This window comes from Choloepus didactylus, chromosome 3 (genome assembly GCF_015220235.1).
Source record: "Choloepus didactylus isolate mChoDid1 chromosome 3, mChoDid1.pri, whole genome shotgun sequence".
Classification (NCBI taxonomy): domain Eukaryota; kingdom Metazoa; phylum Chordata; class Mammalia; order Pilosa; family Megalonychidae; genus Choloepus; species Choloepus didactylus.
In genome coordinates, this window is record NC_051309.1 from 155,312,802 (window position 1) to 155,335,868 (window position 23,067).

General features: G+C 35.8%; 1 protein-coding gene across 4 annotated transcripts in view; it reads right to left on the bottom strand.

Moving 5' to 3' along the window:
* INPP4B (inositol polyphosphate-4-phosphatase type II B) overlaps positions 1 to 23,067 on the bottom strand; it is an 877,116-nt gene that overhangs the window by 85,261 nt on the left and 768,788 nt on the right. For all 4 annotated transcript variants that reach the window (XM_037830718.1, XM_037830717.1, XM_037830719.1 and 1 more), the window contains 4 exons: positions 12,146 to 12,318; positions 10,912 to 11,035; positions 9,455 to 9,572; positions 1,817 to 1,954 (listed from right to left, as the gene is read on the bottom strand). In XM_037830718.1, coding sequence (XP_037686646.1) covers positions 1,817 to 1,954; positions 9,455 to 9,572; positions 10,912 to 11,035; positions 12,146 to 12,318 — 553 coding nt within the window. The remainder of the gene's footprint in view (positions 1 to 1,816; positions 1,955 to 9,454; positions 9,573 to 10,911; positions 11,036 to 12,145; positions 12,319 to 23,067) is intronic.

A 23,067-nucleotide genomic window follows, 5' to 3' on the forward strand; every position in this document is an offset into this window, starting at 1 on the left:
ATTGGACTCAGAGGATAAGAACATGAACCCAGGGAAACCTTCAGGAGAGGTTTCTTAGGCTTAGATGAAATATACTCTTCTAAATTTTTTAGATACCACAATCAACTGGTACTTTAAAAATAGTATTCTTGCTGGGGTAATAATAGTATTTACTTATTTGAGAACAGCCATACACAATATGTTTGAGTTATGAGGAAATTTGTAGTAAAAATATTACACCTTGATTACACAGCATACCTAATGTGTAGATGTTGACTGGTAACACTCAAAATTTAATACCAGAAAAATGAGGTTCAGAGAACAAAGAGGAAATGAGGATTCGCTCAAATCGATCGTTAGTGTCAGAATGCTATTAGAATACAGGCTTAAATTAAAATAGTCACAGTTAAATGAACAGTGGAAATTCGTCTAATCTAGATTTTTCCTTGAAAAGTCTGTAAATGGAAAATCCTCATACCTCTCTCAAGATAACTCCTACAGTCTGTAACTTATTATTTCATACCCAAACCACTGAACTCGAGTGTTACAAAGAAGGGAATACTGACATTGCTGGTTCCTCTTTTCCAAATTGTATAATTTATGTTCAGGAATATCAGTCATCTCAATGACTGAACTTGCTGTGAGACCAGATATACAATTGGAATATAATCTGATTTTAGATACAGATTTTTAAAAAGTGCTTAATTATGGAAGAAAACTTCTTGTACAATACACTGAATCAAATGATAATCTGATTTATGCACACTACAATGAAAAGAGGTTAATGGCTTCCACACAGTTTGAAATCAAACGTGTAATACAAAGTATCATCTAATTTGTAAAAGGCAAGAACTATAAAAAACCTCTGTTGTCCAGGAAATATCTTTTGGGTCAGAGAGAGAGGAGGAGAAATAGTTGGGAAATATAGATAAAAACTGGCATCTTGACCATAATTGAAATTCAAGAAGACTATAAAATATAGTTCAATTTTCAGTTTAGTAAATTACACTGGTAAAGACCTAAAACACATTTAACAACTCATGGCAAAGAATGTGTTCTGTACTTTTTAACTGTTACCTATGAATGAAAGAGACATTTGGAGAGTGAATTCTAGACAAGAAGGCAGTTTAAGTACTGAGACCATCAGAAATTCTCTGAACATTTTGCCTGTTGGGGAACTTCTCCAGCCAGGCCTTAGAACACTACAGAAATTTTTTTCTCTAAAATCTTTTTAAAATGTGCTGTATGAACTTTAACTACTATCTACATTTTCTATAATCTGTACATGTGAACGATGTGAGATGCAAAAGCAAGTCCTCTGTGTGCTTATAAAGGTCTTTTTGACTGTAACTCCTATGATCACATAAAGTATTTGTTGTCTGACTGAGCAAGTCATTATGCAAAGATAGGATAACATCACCCAATAACAACTATTTAAATAAATAAAACAAAAGGGAAAAATAGACTGTATTTTAGATCCAGAAAATTTTGACCTAATTAATTGGGTTTATAAGGTTGACACAAATCTGTACATCAAAGATTATAAAATTTGATAGACAATAAGTATTTGGAAACCAAAAGCAGGTTAATTCATATGAATATTTTGGTTTGGCTCCAATATTTTCCTCAATGCTTTGTCACATTTAAATTTGGGGGCCAGTATTCCTTAAATATTAATGTATTTCTCCTTGATTTATCAAATAAATTGAGACTGATAAAAAGGAAAATGTGATCCAGTATTGTATCTAAGTTCTATATGTAGGAATATGTGAAATTGCTCAACATATCCTAACAACTTAAGAAAAACTGAAGTACCTATCTTATACCTGAAGCTTACCTCTCGGCGAGAGTTTGCTGTTCATTGATTCCAACATTAAAAAGCACTGGATGTACACGAAGCAACTGTCCTTTAATCTGTAGAGGTAGTGATTCAAACATTCTAGCTGGAAGCTTCACCTCCACCACATAATGCTCCCTGAAGAAAGGGGATGGCAAAGGGAATAAGCATTACTTATTTCATTATTTTTATGTTATTTTAGATTCATTGGAAAGAAACAAAAGAAACAATTGGAATATAGACTGATTTAAGTTTTTGGTCAGTATAAGCTTATTTTCTGTCATTAATTTCTACTAGTTCAATAATCACTTCATTTATTTCACTATGACATTACTGAGCACAAAGAATTGTAAGGATTTATTTACATGTTTGATTTTTCTGTATGACTGTTGAGTTCACTACATGATTAAGAATGTTTAGTTCACTTTTGTATACCCAGGACCATGGGCATGGAGGGACATGATATTTGTTTTCTTGATTTGATTATTTTTAAAACCAAACCAGTCCCAAGAATAAGAAAAGTAATTTATTTCTTTAATAGAATGAAAACTAATAAACCAAATAATTTAAAACCTTTTTTGGCATGGCCCAACAGTTATTATTAATGAACCTCCCTGTTTGTAGTGGCCTAATTGAAAAATAATGGTTCAATTATTTAAAATATAATCTTTGGGGGTTCCTGGTCATTTTGCAACATCAGCATATCACAGAAGCATTTTCATTAAAAATTACCCTTAATGTTCAGTCGTTGAAATTTTAAATAAAATATGGCCAATAAAAATAACTGCTTGTATAGCTTGAAACTCGACATCTTCTGATGCAATGAGCATTGAGTGAAAAATAGTAGAAAGTTTTACTCAAATTTTAGGAAAACCCATGTGTTTCCATACCTATATAGAGCGGTGGGATTTTCATGCATGTTTTTGGGAAAAGCAGCACAGGACAAATAATGAATCTCTTTGTGAAAAGCTTTTTTAGTTTCTCTTAGTATAACAATACCGATAAATACTCTGTATCATTGACTCTGAGACCTGCATCTTACCTTAGCTACAAACTAGAGAAGTGGGAAATACCACAAATTCAGCAAGGAGAAATGTTAACATTACCCTCAGAAGACAGACACACTAACTTGTTTTTTTAAAAAATTGCTTTCAGTGTCATTTTTCACAATGGCATGGCTACCATGAGGCTGATGACTCTCTGAAGTTTTACAAGAATATGAGAAAAATCATTGGGTCAGTATTAATAGTAGTTAATAGTTTACCAGGGGCCAGGGAGTAGGGTAGGGATGGGACAGAAAGAGGGAGTGGTAGCTTAATGAGTGAAGGGTTTCTGTCTGAGGTGACAACAAAGTAGGGGTAATGGATATCGGTGATGATCGACCAATATTGTGCAATTAATATTACTGAACTGTATGTCTGAAAGTGGTTAAAATGGGATATTATGGTTGTGTATTTGTTACTACAATAAAAATTAAAAAAAATTTTTAAAGTTGCTCTGAAGGAGATACACATTGTATTTCTTTATGATAATTATTTTATCAGCTTTATGAAGATAATTTACAGAAAATCACTCATTTTAAATGTACAATTCAATGAGTTTTAGTAAATTTATGAGTTTTGCAACCATGAACATAAGCCAGTTTTAGAACATTTCCTTCACCTTAAAAACATCTTTTGTGCTTGTTTGCAATCCTCACTCCTACCCCCAGCCTCAGGTAACCACTGATCTATATTCTTTATGTACAGATTTTACCTTTCTGGATATTTCCTATAAACAGAATCACACAACAGTTAGTCTTTTGTGTGTGGCTTTTTTCACATAGCATAATGTTTTTGAAATCATTCATGTTATAGCATACATTAGTAGTTTTCTTCCTTTTTATTGAGGAATAGCATTCTATTGTACAGATATACCATATTTTGTTCATCTATTACCTAGTTGAAGAATACTTAGATTGCTTCAAAATTGTGGCTATTATGAATAATGCTGCTATGAACATTCATGTTCAAGTTTTCATGTGGACACATGTTTTCATTTTCTTTTGAGTATATATGCAAAAGTCATGTGGTAATTTTATGTTTAATTTTTTAAGAAACTGCCAAACTCTTTGTTTCCACAGTAGTTGCTCATTTTATATTCCCACCAGCAGTGTGTGGGGTGTCCAGGTTTTCTATATCCTTGCCAACACCTGTTATCTGTCTTTTTGATTATGACAATTCTAGTGGGGGTAAGGTGGTATTTCATTGTGGTTCCTAATGAGGAATGATGCTGAGCATGTTTTCATGTGCTTAACAGCCATTCATGTCTTACTTTGGTGAAACATCTATTCTTTTGCCAGTTTTAAATTAGGTTGTCTGTCTCAATATTATTAACCTGGATAATTTTTCTGCATACATGTCTTGTATTAGATACGTTTTGCACATATTCCCTCCCAATTTGTGACTTTTCAATTATTTGTAATTTTGATATAATCCTGTTTATCAATTTTTATCTTTTATGTATAGATCATGATTTTTGAGTCATATTTAAGAACTCTTTACCTAACCCAAGCTCACAAATATTTTTCCCTGAGCTTTCTTCTAGAAGATTCATAGATTTAGCTCTATGACCCATTGCAAGTTAATGTCTGCATCTGGTATAAAGTGAGTGTTAAAATTCTTCCATCTGTATTTGGATCCCCAATTGTCCTACCATTATTAGGAGGTGATCTCTTCTCTCTTCTTTCTGGAAGAGTTTGTGAAGGATTGGCATTATTTCTTCTTTAAATGTTTGCAGAATTCACCAGTGAAGACATCTTGACCAGAGTTTTTCTTTAGAGGAAGATATTAAATTATTACTTAAATCTCTTTGCTTGTTATAGGTCTCAGCCAATTTTCTATTCCTTGATTCAGTTTTTCATAATTTTTGTCTTTCTGAAAATGTGTCTGTTTCATCTAATACATTGGCATATAATTGTTCATAGTATTTGCTGATACTTCTCTTAATTTCTGTAGGGTCAGTAATGATGAACTCTACTTCATGATTTGGGTAATGTGAGCTTTCTCTCTTATTCTCTTGATCAGTCTAGCTAAAGTTTCGCCAATGTTTATCATTTCAAGTTTTCAATTATGGTGTCATTGAATCTCTTATTTGTTTATCTTCTTTCTGTTAATGTATGCTCTAATCTTTATTATTTTCATCCTTTTGTTTGCTTTGGTTTCAGCCTGCTTTGCTTTTTCTCATCTTAAGGTGATAGTTAAGGTTATCAATTTGAGATGGATAATATTGGTGTTTAAAGCCATAAATTTCCCTCAAAGCACTGCTTTAGTTGCATCCTATTAACTTAGATTCGTTCTGCTTTTGTTTTCATTTAGTTCAAAAAATTTCCCTTGTAATTTCTTTTTTGAACTATGTCTTCTTTCATTTTGTTTAATTAGTGAACATTGGGGGATCTCCTGAATTATATGTGTTGGTTTCTCATTTAATTCCATTATGGCCAGATAACATACTTTGTATGATTTCAATGCTTTGAAATTTATTGCTACTTGGTTTATGGCCCATCATATAGTTTACCCTGGAGAATATTCTAGGTGTGCTTGACAAATGTGTATTCTGCTTTTATTTACTGAAATGTTTTATAGAAGTCTGTTAGGTCAACTTGGTTGACAGTGTTAATGTCTTCCAGGTATTTGCTGATTTTCTATATAATTATTTTATAAATTATCAAGGATAGCGTATTTAAGTCTTCGACTACTATTGTTTAATTATCTCTGTCTTTTGGATTCTGTCCATTTTTGCTTCATGTATTTCAGAGATCTATTGTTAGGTAGGTACTCATTTATAATTTGTAGACCTTTCTTTTATCATCAAGAGAAATATTTTTGATTTAAAGTCTATTTTGTCTGATATTAGCTCTTTCATTGTTATTGTCTGCATGTTATACCTTTTTCTATCATTTTAGTTTCAACCTATTTGTGACAATGAATCTAAAGTGTTTCTCTTGTAGACAGCATAAACTTGTATCTTTTTTTTTCCCAGGCTACCAATCTTTTGATTTGATATTTAATCCATTCACATTTAAGGTAGTTATTGATATGATTGGATCTATGTCTGCCTTCTTGATATTTTTTTCCTGTATGTCTCATATTTTATTGTTTTTCTGTTCCAACTTTACTGCCTTTTATGTCTTAAACAGACATTTTCTAGTGTAGTATTGTAAGCCTTTTGTTGATCGTTTGTTTACTTTTTAAAAATTATTTTCTTGGTATTTGCTCTAAGGATTACAATATGCATCTTTAATTATCACAGTTTACTTCAGATTAATCATAACTTAATTCCAGTCTAATACAAAACCTCAGCTCCAATATAGCTCCATTCCCTCACCCCTCCTTTAAACTAATATTGCCACATATATTATGTATTTTACGTTTTAAGCCCAATAATGCAGTTTTATAACTACTGTTTTAACCAAACTAATATCTTTTAACTTAGTTAAGAAAAGGTAAAATATATTCATATAGTCTTTTATTTACTTATATATTTACATTTTTCTGGTATTGTTTATTTATTTGTGTGGATTCAAGTAATCATCTGGTGTAACTGCTATTTCCTTTCTGCCTGAAGGGTTCCCCCTTTAGTATTTCTCATAAAGTAGGATTCTAGCAACAAATTCTTTCAGTCTTGTTTATCTAAGGATATCTTTATTTTACTTTTATTTTTGAAAAGCAGTTTTGCTGTAGACAAAATTGTTGGTTGACAGTTTTTCTTTTACCACTTTGAATATATAATCCCACTGCATTTTGGCCTCCATTGTGTCTGATAAGAAGTCACCTGAAATTGTGATGTTGTTCCCCTGTTCCCTGTTTTCTCTTGAAGCTTTCAAGATTTTCTCTCTGACTTTGACTTTCAGCAGTTTAACTGTCATGTGTCTTGATGTACATCTCCCTCTCCCTCTCTCTTTTAATCCTACTTGAAGTTTGTTGAATTTTTTTGACCTGTAGATAATTGTTTTTCTTCAGATTCTGGACTTTTTGGCCATTGTTTTTCACCTTTTTTTCCAAATACTTTCTCTATATCCTATCCTTGCAGGATTCACATTTTGTGTCTGTTAGTATGCTTAATGATCTCCCACAGGCCTCTGATGTTCTGTCCATTTTTTTCATGCTTTCTTTTTTCCCTTCTTCATATTGGATAACTTCTATTCACCTATTTTCAAATTCATTGATTCTTTCTTCTGCCTTATCACATCTGATTGTGAGCATCTTTAGAGAACATTTCATTTCAGTTATTATACTTTCCACTTCAGAATTCCTATTTGTTCTTTTTATAGTCTCTCTACTGAGATTTCCTATATGAGTAGTCATTATTGTCATATTTCTCTTTAATTCTTTAAATATGATCTCCTTCAGTTCTTTGAACATATTTATATTACTTACTTTCAAGTCTTTGTCTTATAAGTTCAACATCTATACTCTCTCATACAGTTTCATACTGACTGATCTTTTTTTTTGTCCTCCTGAGTATGGGTCATATTTTCCTGTTTCTTCTCAATACTAAAACGTTGTAGCGACAATGGATTCTGATCCCCCACCCACCCGGGAGTTGTTGTTGGTATTTGTTTGTTTATTTGTTTAGTAACTTGCCTGGAAAAACTCTGTGTAGATTGTCTTCTGCATGTTGGACTGCCACTGATACCTCTGTTCAGTTTTTTGTTTCTTTTTATTGTCAATCTTAGCCTTTTTGGGGGTTGCCCCTGTGTCAGCATAGCATAGCAGTCAGACAGTATGTCTGCTACCTTTTTCCATTGGACAGACCTGTGTGTGGATTGGGAATGCATCAAAGTTCAAGTATGTCCCATATTTTACATTTTACTGTATCCTCTTTTATTTCCTCTACAGGATGCAGTTTCATATTCAACCAGGGATGTGTGGACTTCTGAGTGTGTGAGAAGCTCTGCACATGTACTCAGGCTTCTAGAACACCATGGACATATGGGAGTTTCTTGGGTCCAGTATGACTAATTTCTCAGTTCTCCTTTTTAAATGTCTGGATAACCCCCTATACATTGCTTGACAGGACTGCAACCTCAGTCTAGCTCTGATGTTGGCTTTCCCTAATTACTTGCTACCCAAATCACTACTTTTTTGACAACTCTCAAGGGTGTGTGATTTTTCTGCTCCTCAATCCAAATCAAATCAGTCTCCTCAGTAGTGAAGCCATTGATTTTCATGGCCTGCTTTGCCCCAGTAAAACTACTGACAGAGCTGGGGTTTTTGCAGCACCTGGCAAAAACACTAGACTCCTACTCTTCTCACTAGTTTTTCATCAGTAAATACTTTCAAATTTGTTGTAGGAATTTTTTTTTTTTATTTTCTTAGTCCTTAAATAGTCATTTTGGACAATTCTGTTTGGTTGCAATGTCACTTTTTGAGAAGAGGATTTGCCAACTGCTCAGTCTATCATTCTAGAAGTCCCACCCCCACCTGTATGACAACTTTTGAATTTAGGTATATCCTGAAGAGCTCTCTCAGAAAAAGTATCCTGCACATTGCCTGTACCAAATGTCATGGCCTGTAATAAAAGTATCAGCTTCTCACTTTTGGTAACAACCTACACAGTAAAACAGAGTTGTACTGCTTTTGAGACATGTGAATGGTCAGTTTTATTCCTCTTTTTTCCAGTGAATGGCAAATTAAGCATTAGTTTCCAGATAAAATATTTAGTTTTATGAAGATGTGGTTTTTCTTTGAGCTGTAAGAAACAGTCACTTTTCATTTAACCATGTGGTTCTGGGCATCCTTCTCACAAAAGTTAAAATAATTATCCTAAGTTTACCTTAGGAGAACAAGTTCATTTTTTACTTTTATACTTGTTCTCTTCTCTCTCTCTAGCAGAGAAGGGCTCCTACATCCATTCATATGTTTTCATTGTTACCTGAGAATGTTTCAAATTTCAAATACCCTCATGAAACACTTAAAAGGGTAAACACCAGAATGGTTAAAATTTGAAGGACTTATGATTGAAATGATTTGTTACAGAATATAATTCTTCCATTGAAGGTCTTTTGACACACTATCATTTTTTCTTAATTAATTTGGATATTTTGCCCATCATATACTGACCTTCAAAGCTATTTATTTAAAGCCCTTCTTGGAAATCTTACAGTCTTAGAGTGAATTGTCAAAAATAATTAAGAAAAATGGTGGTATATGCCCCTTACATAGGAATACATCTTTTCTAAAATGTTGCTGCTTTTAACTGAATTTAATTTAAACTTGTCTCAAGAATTATGATGCTATTAACCAAATGATTCCCGCAAAAGTAAGAACATCCAGAGCTTTAGACTGGACAGTAATAAAGAGAAAAATGTTCTTTCTATGAATGACATATTTTTGAATTCCTCATATTTTATGGGAGAGCATTACCATAATTCACTCCACTACAAAATGATTTACAAATATTTATGAGAATTCTAGGATTTTTTTCAGGATCTTCCCCCATCTTGTCCCCTACATTTATGTCTCATCAAAACCAAAAAGGAAAAGAAAACAAAAGAAAAATTCCCAAACAAAATCTGAATTTCCCTCGGTTTCTTTGTCAGGAGTTAATACAACATATCTAACACAGCTTGGTCTCTAGCAAATGGTCATCTCTTACCGCCTTCCTGTTATAACTGGCAAGACATCATTGGATTTGGCTTCAATTATTTTAAATGCCACTTTCCTCAAGTCTGAAATGCCAACAGCCATGTCCTCTAGCATTCCAATTTCATCACCTAAACAAGGGAAAAGGCGCCTAGTTACAAGTATGTTATTTGAAGGAAATGTCACTAGCTACTACACCTCCCTGCTAGAATAGGTTCTTGCATTTTATTGAATGACTTTCTGAGTGCAATAAATCCATTCTACAAGCTTTTCCTCAGAGCCTGAGGTTTTCTTCATGAAATAAGAACATTTCAATGGATTCCAGCAGTCAATGTATCCTTTGAGGGAAGGAAGGATGTACACATTAGCTGGGAGGTGAGAGAGAAATTTTAATCAGGTTATGAAATAAATTGCCATGCAGATTTTCTTCCATTGCCAGGACTGATATTTGATTTCTAGAAATAATAGCAATGGTTAAATTTAAAGTCAATGATCCAGACTCACTCTGGTTTTGTATTTCAAAACACTGACAAATGAAGTTTGAGAGGGAGGCAATTAAGTAAGATTCTAGACAAGTGCTATCCAATAAAAATGTTCTTTCATGATTTGTAACAAATGTCCCATGTTAATGCAAGGTGTTAATAATAATAGGGTGGTGTATGGGAACTCTGTTTTATGTATGCTTTTTCTGCAAATGTACAACTTCTCTAACAAAACAAAACAAAACAAAACACGGAGGGTGTTCAGTACAGGTGTGAAGAGGGTCCTGAACCCAGGTGAACACATGCCTTGACTTTATTAGTTTTCAAATGACAGAACTTGAAAGCATTGTTCAGTCTTAATATATCTTTAAATATCTTATCTTTAGTGAATCTTTGTTAAATGAATGAATAAGTAAATGAATTAAAAAAGAAGTAACATGCAAACCATGTATGTAATTCTAAATTTCCTGGTAGCCATATTTTTAAAAGAGTAAAATAAAAAGGACAAAATTAACTTTAATAATATATCATTGCCCAATATATCTAAAATATCATTTCAAATTTTCATTCTTTTTTCACTAGTCTTTGTAAGCTGATTTGTATCTGTAGTACATCTTGTTTGGACTAGACACATTTCAAGTGCTCAATTGCCACTGTACATTGAACATTAGAGTTCTAGACATTAGAGGGCTGGGACTTTAAAATCAAGTCATTAAAGCTATGTTGGCAAAGAGCCTTTTATATTAAAAAAAGCCAGATGGCTCAGGACTCTACTATGAAATAATGTGTGATTCCACTTTTAAAACATAATGAGGGTAAAAGTACAGTTACAAGGTAGATGAATGTAAAAAACTAAAAGGTATTATTTTTGTAATACTTGTTGCAATAAAGGTTTACTTCTCATTTTTATGCTTAACTAAAAAATCTATAGACTAAATATCCTGGTGAATAGGAACATAATTTTAACACGCACTGAAGTAATACTCACTGTATGTACTTAGCAGTCCCTCGTATTGCACTATCAAGCCCACTGTGTGAAGCTGCTGTAGGAAGCCAGGGTCATGCAAACTTGTATGTAATTTGATGATAAAGCCACAAACCAATCCAGCAAGCTAAAAAACCATGGAAAAAATTTACTGGGGTCAGCAAACACATTCATTTAATTTTTAAATATTTTAGGATTTTGAGGCACCACAGACAACTTAAAAATTCCAAGTATATGGAACAAAACTACAGTGTTTACATATACTTATTAAAAGAAGTTGATGGTCTTTGACCTAGCAAGGGTTTATATAAGAAAGCTTGAGGAAGCATGCACTGAGGAAGGGGAATGAGCACGGGCTTTGGAGTTAGGTTGAATTGTCTACCATTTCTAACAGTAGGACCATATTTAACCCTTCCAAATTCTTTTTTTTTTTTTTTTTTTCCCTAACATGTAGAATAAAAGTATTTATTTCACAGTCATTGAAAGGACACAATGAAGAAACATAAAGAAGGTAGAGAGCATCATGACTGACACAGTTAGCTCCATTCACCAATGGAACACACAACGAAGAGTGAGGCCGGGCAGGGGGGCAGACATAATGTGGATAAAATATTTCCTTTGCCTGGAAATGTTTAGAGAGGCCCTCCTTTTCCCTCCATGTCTTCTGTCTACAAAAATCAATAGCAAGGGTGGAGGTGCTTGGGAAGAAGAGGAGCTAGCAGTGCAGCTGCTGTGACAGAGGTCAGCTTTGGCTTCACAAATGGAGTTGGGAGAAGGCAAGAGAGGCGTTCCTGTCAAATCTCCAAGTCAAACCTTACGGTCCTACTAACTTCTTTTATAAACAAAAGAGGAGGAGATCACTGTGGAACTCCGTCCTAGGGTTCATAAGAGAACTGCATGGATAGAGCAAGGCAGCAGTCTCCTTCCTTACAATGTCTGTTGACAAGAGGGCACAACACAAATACTGCCTGGGTTAGACTTTCATTCATGGACTCCATGCTTTGTGATGTGGAACATACATTTCAGAGACTCAGCCATCACTTCTCAGAAATAAATACTTAACGTCTCATCTGGTTCCATGTGATGGTCAACTCATATTCATTATGAGCAAGAAAAACTGGGCATCAAAACTTTAAACAAAGAGCCCCATTACAAATAAAACTACCGAAAGAAGTCTATCATCATTCAGGATAGTATGGTAACAAGTCAGCATATGTTAACAACAACAGGTACCTACTGCTTGGCTGAAGACGATGTCTCTCCTTAGAGTCAGCATCAAACACTGGGGCAAGCTGTAGGCAAGTTCCTGAAGGAGCACAAATGTCAGGGACTGCTTGGCTCGGTTCACCACTTCTCCCATGCAGTCTTTCAGGGTAAGGATGAGGGGATACAACTGTTCATACCAGTCCTCTGGAGGGTGAGGGGTTATAAGAACAGTGGGATAGATGAAGGACGGCCTTGGAATACAGACCAGTTTATTTTATTTTCACTAAGGTCATATGTATTACTCAGGATTCACTGAGATTCTGTTTGAATATCTCCAGTCAGAATCTCTCCGCTGAACTAACTCCAGATGCCTAGAACAGCACCACTGGATCTCTCCACTTGGATCATTTAACACATCCACAGCAGAACTACTCACCTCTATGCTCACAGCTAAAATGAGTCATTGCCTGGATCTTAGTGGATGGTGTCACCAACTTTCCATGCTGGCAACTGGCATTTTTCTGGACTTCTTCTTATGTAGTTGTCACGTTTACTTGATCATAAAATTAGTTCTATTACTGAAATAACTGATCAAATGTTCATCTTCCCCTTGCTCTCACTTGTATCACCATCTAGCTCCTTCCCTAACTGATATCCTGTCCTCTAATCTTTCCCTACTCCAATGCCTTCTCAATAGTTTGGCTAGATTGGGCTTTCTAACGAATTTGAATCCCATCCTATCACTCTCTCTCTTCCTTACTTAAAATACTTTAAAAATATCAAGGCATTCAAAATGAAGTTCAAACTCATGAAAGAGCCTCCATTATCCAGTGCCTACATGCCCAGTCTAATCTCTCAGAATTTATTCACTTGCAATCTTGAGTCCTGGGTGAACTGAACAGTGCATATTTCCCCAAACCTGCCCTGCCCCCTTATCTCAATGCTTATGCAAATCTCATCTTTTCCGAGAACACTCCTTTTCTATTTATTTTCATGACAAACACTTCATCATTTCTGCAGACTCAGTTCAGGCTTTTTCTCTTCCAGGAAGCCTGCCCTGGCTTCCTCCATTCTCCTCTCATCTGCTCCCTGAATCCTGGGTTGAGTCCACTTCCTTTTGTGCTAACAAACTTTGTTTTCCCTTACAGTTATAGGACTATCTACAAATGTTTCCTCCACCGAGGGCAAGGAATTTATCTTTTAATCATTGAATCTCCAGAACCTAGCCCGGTACCTAACAGATGGTAGACACACAATAAGTTTTAACTGAATGAGTAAAGTTACAATAATCATAATAAAAATCTTTTCAGATATAGACAAGAATGAGAAAATCAAGTTTCTGGTGGTGTTTGGGATTCAACTAGCTTTTCGTCAAACCAGGATGCAAAATTGAAACCATCTGTGCAATTTATTTGTGTAGATTTTTAACATGCTTCAATTATATAAATATGACTTTACCATACCATATAGGAACAAGTTATATTCTATTTTAGCTTATTTGGAAATCAAAGCCATGATAAATGTCAAATGTTATAAATTCTGAACTGTGTGACTTTCCATTAACAGGGATAGAAATTAACAATATGATGACATATACAATTTAGTGTGAATGAGTGCATGCTGCGAAATTATATATGAGGCAGGACGTGCAATGATATGAGCTTCTCAGCACAAAAGCGTAAGCATCATAGTGATTGATGTGAGTCGTCAATAAATCAAGTTAAGACCTTGAAAGAGTTATAGGGAATGAACAAAAGGAATCATAATCAGTATTGTACCACGTCTACCATCACTTACTTGTTTGGTGTTGTAGTGTAATAGATTAGATGAAATCAACCAAAATAGTTGAAAGGATAATTAATGACCCTAATTTAATAAAAAGATACACCCTTATTAATCCTCTATGTAAATGCCTGTGATATTATAATGAGAAATACATTAGGAATATTAGGAGTTATTATTTTTTAAAAAACTATTATAGAATTAAATTGTATGATAGGGATAAGAAACTCTAGAGAAAGGAGAATTCAATGAAAAGCTGGTAAATCTTTAATCGGTTAAAATAAGCATCATAGGATGAACTATGGGCAATGGTTCAATTCATAAAAGCATTGGTTAATTATTGATTCTTATGCAATGAGTACATGTAAAAATGCAAAAATGAGGTACATTGAACTTATTTTCAGAATATAAGACACATTATTAGACATCAAGAAGAAATACCCTAGATTCCTTTAATTCTTCATATTTACATTGTTTTCTCTTTCTCATCTTCCATTCTCTCTCCCATTCTCTTGTAAATTGTTGCTTTCAATATGAATGCATAGACTGATACACAGGGAAAATAAATATTTCAAGAAATCTACTCATACATAGATCTTAAAAGACAACAGACCATAAACTATTTTGTTTCTGCTAAGCACTGCAGAGATGTTTTTACTGAAGAATTCCCAAACATAAAATAAAGCAAGTGTACAGAAGGTGGCGCTGCTTTATCAGATTGAAGTAGAACGAAGTTGGACTTCATTTCATGCAAGTGGTTGATTTACCTTTTTATGCCATTGCATTGTTCCCGAACCATGTATATTATTGTTGAAGAACTTTGCATCATACTCTCCTATGCCAGGTGGTCAGTAACTTAGTCATGAATGTGATATTCTCTTTCTAGTTAGAAAATGGAAAGTTAACTCAAGTGCCCACTTTTTTTCCCTTAAAAGACATCAAGTAACAGTTCAAATGAAATTTTGGTTGTTCTTGAATGTTTAAAAAGAAAAGAAACTTCATAGACTTCTCCATAAGTACGAGGATAATTTCTTTAATCACTTCTAAACATACCCTTAGGACTTATTTAACTAGTGGATTCTTAATTATAAATTGCAATCAGATAACTAACAAGAACAAGGGAAGGAGACAGAGAGAGGAAGAGAGAAAGGGTGGGGGAGGGAGAGGATGGGGAGGGAGGGAGAAAAGAAAAGAAGAGTCTGATTTCCAATCCTACTAGGATAGAAGTGGAAATCTGGAAGAAATGAAATAGACGTGGGCTGTTTCCACTGATGTTCTCAACCTAGATCATTGTTAGAAACTTGTCTGATACTAACAATATCCCAGTGTCTTCATTTACTATAATTATACATGCCTTTTATGGTTAAAATTTAAGGAAAATTACAATATAGGAAAACATTAATTATGAATGAGAAAATTACAAGTTTTGTGAACAAGGTAGTATGTCTTAAAGATAGTAGTAAACCTCCTATGGAGTTAAGTAAGAAAGCTAAAAATATTTTTTTTTCTAGAAAAGAATTTAAGTTCAGTGGATAAAGGAAAATTGCATAGTACTGGCAAGTGCAAATTGCAATGACTACAGGTTTTCTTCTCTGTTAATACTCACTCAGGGAAACTCTCAGGACCTGAAATAAACACCGCAAGGTGGGACAGCCCAAAGAAAGGTTGACGACACTTCATAAATGGCCATTTTGCTCCAATGAATATTCAAAACATTTTCACAAAGGAACAGCATGTGCCTTAGTTTTTTCTTTAAAAAGTGTTTTGGAAAAAAAAAAAAATTAGCTCCAGCGGGTGACACTCTTGAGATCGCTGTCATTTCTCTCACATTTGTGTCTCTGCATACTTCACTGTTCACGTGACATTTGTTTCGCAATCACTATAAAGCCACTGCCTGGCAAGGGTGAAGATGGTGTTCTTTCTGCGTTATCTAGGCCAAGAAATCATGAAATACACATACTCACTCTTCCAAGTTTACTTTCTTCATCAAGTTTCTGCTAGGAATATATGCATAGCGTGGTGATCTACCCACCAAAGCTGAGGAGCTAAGGGCCTCCTGCAACTTAGTCAACGCACAACACCTCTCACACAAGTTAACTGGCCTGGCAGGCACTTAAGTGCTCTTATCGTGAATTCTATCCCCGGGGCTCTGTTCAATGACAAAGGAAAATATGGAGAGAATCCTTTAGTGTCTATATAAAAACTTTCTGATGCTTCCTAACCCTGAGACCAAAAAGCAGAGTCTTTCGTCAAGAAAACATAAAATATGTGTGGCTTAACTGAGATTTTCCTGAGCTTTGTGAAGTGTGTTGGAAGCCATCCAAGCCGAGGCTCTGTTTTCTAGCCCTTTACGTGCTTCTGTAATGTATTCAAGTGAAGTTCTCTGAAGGATTCAAAGAACGAATGCCAGGTGCCCCCCTCACCTCCTCCACACACCATCTATTTTCTGTACAGGATGTTCAGGTCCTCTAAGCTTAGTGGCTCTTATGTTCCTCAGGAGAAAAATAAAAGCCAAAACCAACCAACTGTAGCAGAGCTTAATGCTTTCTTTCCAATTTCTGAGCCATTTTCTTCTCAAGTGCTTGGTCTTCTTTGCTCATTTAAAATAACTGACTTCCACGAAAGCTTGTAGCCATTGTTATTTTTATCACAACTTTTCAGACATGCCAAAAAAAAGAAAAAGAAAAGCTAAAAGGTTGCATGTCTGTTAAACTTTATGCAAAGAGATAAGAGAAGAAGAAACGAGCCTAATTCTTAGGATTCATCTAAGTTGAGAGGAGGATGAACTGTGAAGTCAAGAAATCAGAATGGCCTTAAAGGAGGATGATAAAATTCCCAAGGTATGAGGAGTGCACAGACCCTACCCCAGCCAACTGGGACTTTTGTACAAGTCTAAATTTCAGTAGCACAGAAGTGGCAATGGTTGAAAGAAGGGTACATGGCTGGGGAGGGAGAGTAGGGTATGGATATCCCTGTTCAAATAGTCATTGCAGCCATAAAAAGGGCCTCAACTCAGATATGGCTACCAATGTACTCTTCTGAGTGAGGACCCTGCCTTTCAGGGATAATTTTATAATTGCAACACCTTAACTCAGATAGGTCTATTAATGGTAAGTCTTCCTCTCCAAATATTTTACAGCTAAACTCATTTGGATGAATAGAATACATGTGGCAACATAACTATAAACACCTTTTGTGGACTTGACACCTGCCCATAATAGTATCAAAATATGTGGACATATCCCAGGGATACGTGGCATGGATACTTCCAGACAATGAATGAGTAATTCAGGAGACGGAAGTCCCCACTGAGGCTTGGCTACACAAAATGTCTTCCTCCAAGCTTTCCTGACCCCCATCCCTCCCTGTCCTTATACTCCATCTGCTGTTTACAGTCCAGGAACTGAAAAACCAATCTGTATCTATTTATCTTACTTTAATAAATGCTAACCTCTTTTTCTTGTATCACATTTTCCCTTTTTTCCATTGCCATCATGAGGAATACATGCATTCTTTGTACAAATGGGATGGCTTATATGTCCAGGTCCTACGGGTGATGTCAATATCTATAACTCATTGCCCATACCCTCAAGGAGCTTAAAACAGAGGGGAGAGTAAGCAGTATAAATAATGCCTACAACATAAGGGAGTATATGAAAGTGCTACTGGGATAGTGATAAAACAAGTTTAGAAAGTTAAGAGTTTAGAGGCAAAAGAGAAGTGAGTGGAGAGAGGATCACATTTGTTCATGGTTATTTCATTTATTGAGCATTGAAGGAAGTCATATGTGGAGGGAGTTCAAGAAAGTCTACATGACAAGCAGGTAGTGAGCACCCATAAAGTGAGACTTTGTCTGAATAAAGTCTGGGCAGAATGTTTGGTTTGACAATGTGAAGACCCATTCACAGATGCCCCACAATGATAAACTGGAGGGAGCTATATGAGTTAATGGAAGGGCAGAGGGAACGCACTGAGCTGACTCAAGGACTTGGAAAGAGGGGGAATAAAATGGAAGTGAATGTTGAACTGGAGGTTATAGAGTAAAATCAATGGAAAACTGGGAGAAGATAGTCACCATACTAGGGGTAGGGAATGGGGGTAGGTAGGGGTGGGAAACAGATTGGTGCAGAGTATGTGTGAGCAAAGGGTCAAGAGCTAAGCAGAAGGCCAAATCTAGAAACAATGGGAAGGGCAAAGGGAAGCAAGGTTTGTGGGGACCCTGGGAGGGAGGTAGTACATGAAGGCTGCACCTTCCATGGCCTCTACCTCACAGCAACCTCTAAGGCGCCAAGGGTACTGAAACAAAGGATAAGCATGTATATGTATTTTAAAATCTAATTATCTTAGTGTCCGCTGGCCTATGGCCAAGGTTTGTGAACTGTCTTCTCACCTTCCAACTATTTTAGAAATGAGGGACATTGCCAGTTCGAGACAAACTTCTATGAGAAGAACAAAGCAACCTTTTCTCATGTTACGGGAACCTTGTTTGTTTAAACCCTGCCAGCTTGAGAACACAGTGTCATAAAACTTTTCAGTCTTGCTCTTACAAAAATAGCAAAGGAAATGCATCAAAAGATATCCTGGTTAAACTTCTCATTTCATAGCACAAAGTTGAAAGCCTTAAGTAAATTCTGCTAAGACAGATTCCAGGAACTAAATCCATTAATCAAACAACTCCTGTATTTGTTGTAGCGCACAAGTTTTGAATTTGGGTTATACTGAACTGGGAGGAGTCACACACTCACATTCACTGGGTTTACTTTGTCTTTTGGCTTTAAATAAAGTGTAACTTCAGGACTCTGGCCTACAAACAGACTGGGTATTTAAGAAGAAAATGCATAGGTCATAGGTCAGAGGTCATGGAGCCCCCTGAAATTAGCAACATGTCTACATCAGAGAGCTCTTGCCATTTAAATTTTGTCTCTCACCTAAGGTTGAGAAGAGGTAGTAGACTGAAGAGTTTACTGGGTTGATTGAAGCCTGATTAGCACACAGGCATCCAGAGGAGGGAATTGTGATACATTTCTACCCCAGATAGAACTAAGCCAGTGTAGCAGATTTCTGGTCATGTTCAAGGCCAGTGGATTACACTCTGCTAGTTTTTGATTTCTGCAAATGCAACAGAGCTTCATGTATATAGATTTAACTTAATAGTGCTGACTAAGCAGACAAGTAAATAAACATCAATGTAAACAGTGTATTTCTCAGGTCATTCCACTCAAAAGTCATATGCCTCAAAGTCTCCAGATAGGAGGCATGACTCTCCCTTTTCCTCCCTCTATCCCAGTTTTTCTGTGGTGTTTATGAATAAGTTCAGCAAATTTTCAAGTGTAATTATGACTACATGCAATTCTTAAGTTTTGTGTAAGGCGCCACTCCACAGTAAACCTTTAAGAGATGCAAACAGGATTGGCTTTCATGAAGTTGTCCCATACTATCACTAATTTGTACCTGATAAAATGTAACATTTTGCTAAACGGGTGACAGCAAAATGTTATCTGTACAGAGTAAGATTAGAGATGCTTTATCCTGGAAAGAACAGAAACTGTGCATCCTAGCTGTAAGGAGTTCAGGCTCTGCAGTCAGACCACCATGTATCTGCCTGGAATATGCATGTGAGTGTTATCTCAATTCTATCTCTTTTTCCACTAACTTTGTATAATTACCTCCTGAGTGTTGTGAGAATTAAATGAGTTAGCACAGACAATATGTTTAAAACTGATTTTAGCACTTATCACGCAATCACTAAATGTGAGCCGCTACCCCAAAGGAAAATTGAAACAATTATAAAATAATTTCTACATGCTGCCACCATATCTATCCACCTACCAACATTTGTTCTTTATGCTGTTACTTTTCTCCTATTTCTGGATATGAATTGTTGGTTCTTTAGCTGAGGCCAGGTCCTCTAACAGCATACCAGGTCTCCTCCCCTCTTCCTTAAGAGTATCAATCCAGCAATCGTTTCCCTCACTCCTAAATTAGCAGTATTTCCTTTTTATACTGGATCATTCCACTCAGCTCACAGAAATACTGCTACTCTCCATCTTTAACAAATAACCCTCTCTTGACCCCAATTCCCTCTGTAGGGTCTATTTCTCTACTTCCTTTCCGTGAAACTCCTCTAAAAAGTTGTTTGTACCTGCTGCCTCCATTTGCTTTACTTCCTTTCCTCTTAACCCACTGTGCTCAGTTCTAACCCTCACCCACTCTATTAAAGCTACTCTTGTCAGTGTTACCAATGACTCTGACACTGCTAAACCCAAAGTCACTTCTCAGTCCTCATTTTACTTGATCAGTAGCATTAGGCATGTGATTATTCCTGCCTAGAAATATCTTCTAATCTTGGCTTTCAGGATATCATCTTCTCTTGGTATTTCTCCTACCCCATGGTCACTTTATGCAACTTTGTTGCTGGTTCTTCCACTACTTTCTGACCTAACATTGGAATGTGCCCAGGTATAATCTATGCCATTTTGTTTTCCCTGTACACTCAATCACTTGTTAAAGCTACTTAGTCTCATGGCTTTAAGTACCATCCACAGCTGACAATTTCTAAATTGATATCTTTACCCTGAACCATTCCTGAATCCAAGATTCTTATATACAAGTGCATCGTCATACTAAGCATACCAAACCTGGCATGTTCCAAATGGTTCCCATTCTTCTTCCCCAAACCCATTCTATCTAGGGTCTTCCCCAAACTAGTTATGGCCATCCACATCGTTCCAGTTGCCCAGGCCAAAAACCTTTGAGTCTTTCTTGTCTCTGCCTTTTCTCTCATTCTCCATCCACGCCATCAGAAAACCCTGTTGGCACTACCTTCAAAACATAGCCACAATATGCCTATTTTTCATCACTTCCACTACCACAGCTTGGTCCAAGCCACTATCATGTCTAACTTGTCTATACCTGGCTATACTCTTTCCACCAACACAACACAACAGACAATGTGTTAAAATCTAAGTCAAATTAGGTTAATCCTCTTCTCGAAACCCTCCAGTTGCATCTCCATTTTGTTCAGAATAAAAGCCAAAGTCAGCACAAGAGCCCTATGTGATCCTTCCCCCAAAATCCCCCTCTAACTTCATCTTCTACTCTCTCCCCTCCACTTACATGGAACCAAAGCAGCTTCCTGGCTATTCCCTGAACACTGCAGGCATAATTTTGCCACAAGGTCTTTGTTCTAGCTATTTTCTCTGTCTAGTATATCCTTTCCCCAGATGTTCACATGGCTCAACCCCTCACCTCTTTCATGTTTTTACTCAAACAGCAACTTCTTATTCGAGCTTACATTAACCAGTCCACGAAACTGCAATTCCTGCCCTGTACTCCAAAATCCTCTCACTCTGCTAACATAGAATTTGCCATCATTAACATATTATGTAAAGTATCTATTTCTTATGTTATTTTTAAATGTCTCTTCCCTACTAGACTATAGACTTCAGGAGGGCAGGTATGTTTGTCTGTTTTGTTCATTAATGTATCCCCAGAGTCTAGAATACTGTCGGGCAAATAGTAGGTATTCAATTAAAATATGGTGAGTGACTGAGAGGAAAGAAAAAAGTCATGTTTAATAATGTAGCATTATTATTTTAATACTATAAAAGTTTAGAACTGGAAGAAACCTTAGAAATTTGCAGACGATCTTCATTTTAGCAATGAAGAAAGTCAGGTCCAGACAATTTAAATGACTTGCTGAAGCTCACATATTCAAGGAAGCAGCAAATAGTGGACTTGCCAACCTTCCTGGATCTGAGCCAAGCATTCTGTTATATTATATTTCATTGCACAGTTTTTAAGGGAAACAACAGTAGCTTTCTGATAGACCAGATATTCAAAATTTCCTAAGTATTAATTATTGAAATTCTAAGCTTATAATAAAAGTTTCCTGTGTATCTTTACATTATTTATTTACCAAGTATTTAAAAGTAGCTAGCATACTTTAAAAATTGTTTCTCCTACTGTCCATTAGTTTTTAAAAGCCTGATTCACTGTATTTTTTCCAGTGAAATTCCAAACATTTACATGTAGAAATTAATGATTTCAGAACTATTAGTATTTAAACCTTTTGATGAAAATCGATGCTTTGTGTTTAAATCTTTGTATTTTACAAAATAAAATGGATCTGTTATATACTATAAAACCACTGAAATAATTATCTAATGTTGAGCATATGTTCGGAGAACATTAGTGCCTTTATGCATGTGTATGTGAATATAAAAATACGTTGAAAAAATTCACTGAATAATATCAAGAAAAACTGCCTAAGCATTTCTTGTAGGGTGTTAGTTTTAAATCAAGGTGATTAGGCCTTTATTCCACTATGTTAGACTCCTACAGTTTGCCAGGAATTATTTTAGCTCTGGAAATTCAAGTTCAAATCACAAAACCCTAGCATATTTTCTCACAGAGCCAAGTCTAATAGGGGAGATAATATTTAAAATATATGAGAGTTACAGAGGTTTCAAAATAGTTGGCCCAAAGGCCAATCTTATTTGGCCTGCAAAAGTATTTTATTTAGACTTCCTAGTGTTCTAACCATTTTTAAAACACCAATTATTGAAATTTAAAAATTGAATTTAGATTTATATGAAAAATCAGATGAATTGGTAACTTTAGGCCCATATTCTGCCATGGAAATGACTGGCTGGAGCTGGAGTGGTGGTGCCTTTTGATGGGACATATCATATCCTCCCTAGTTTGTCTCAGTTTCCATCCATTGCACCCCACATAAGGAGTGTGGGCCTTTGCACGTGCAATCCCTGAATGAAATGTGATAATGCTTTGAGAGAGTTTGAATAACCTGTGTTGGTGACACGCAAAGGGGACAACTAACACTATGCAGTAGGACTGGCTACATAATTTGATAATTGCAGAGCCCTGTGAAACAATAAAAAGGAGGGGCCTCAGGTTCAAAAAGCAGCAAAATGATTTTTCCTTTCTTCTGTGGTAGCTCTCTCGACATGTAATGGTGTTTTTAGTTTACTGTCTAACATCACATTCCCTTGGGCTCAGTAATATGTGAGTGCAGTGCAGACCCTCAAAGGCACCCAGAGTCCTGACCCCACATACGTGACCAGGCCCTTGCTGGGGCAAAAGAGAAAGGCTGGGGATGGAAAAGTTGGTGGAAGGCACCATGTTAGCTGAGCTTCTAAGACCAGGGCACAT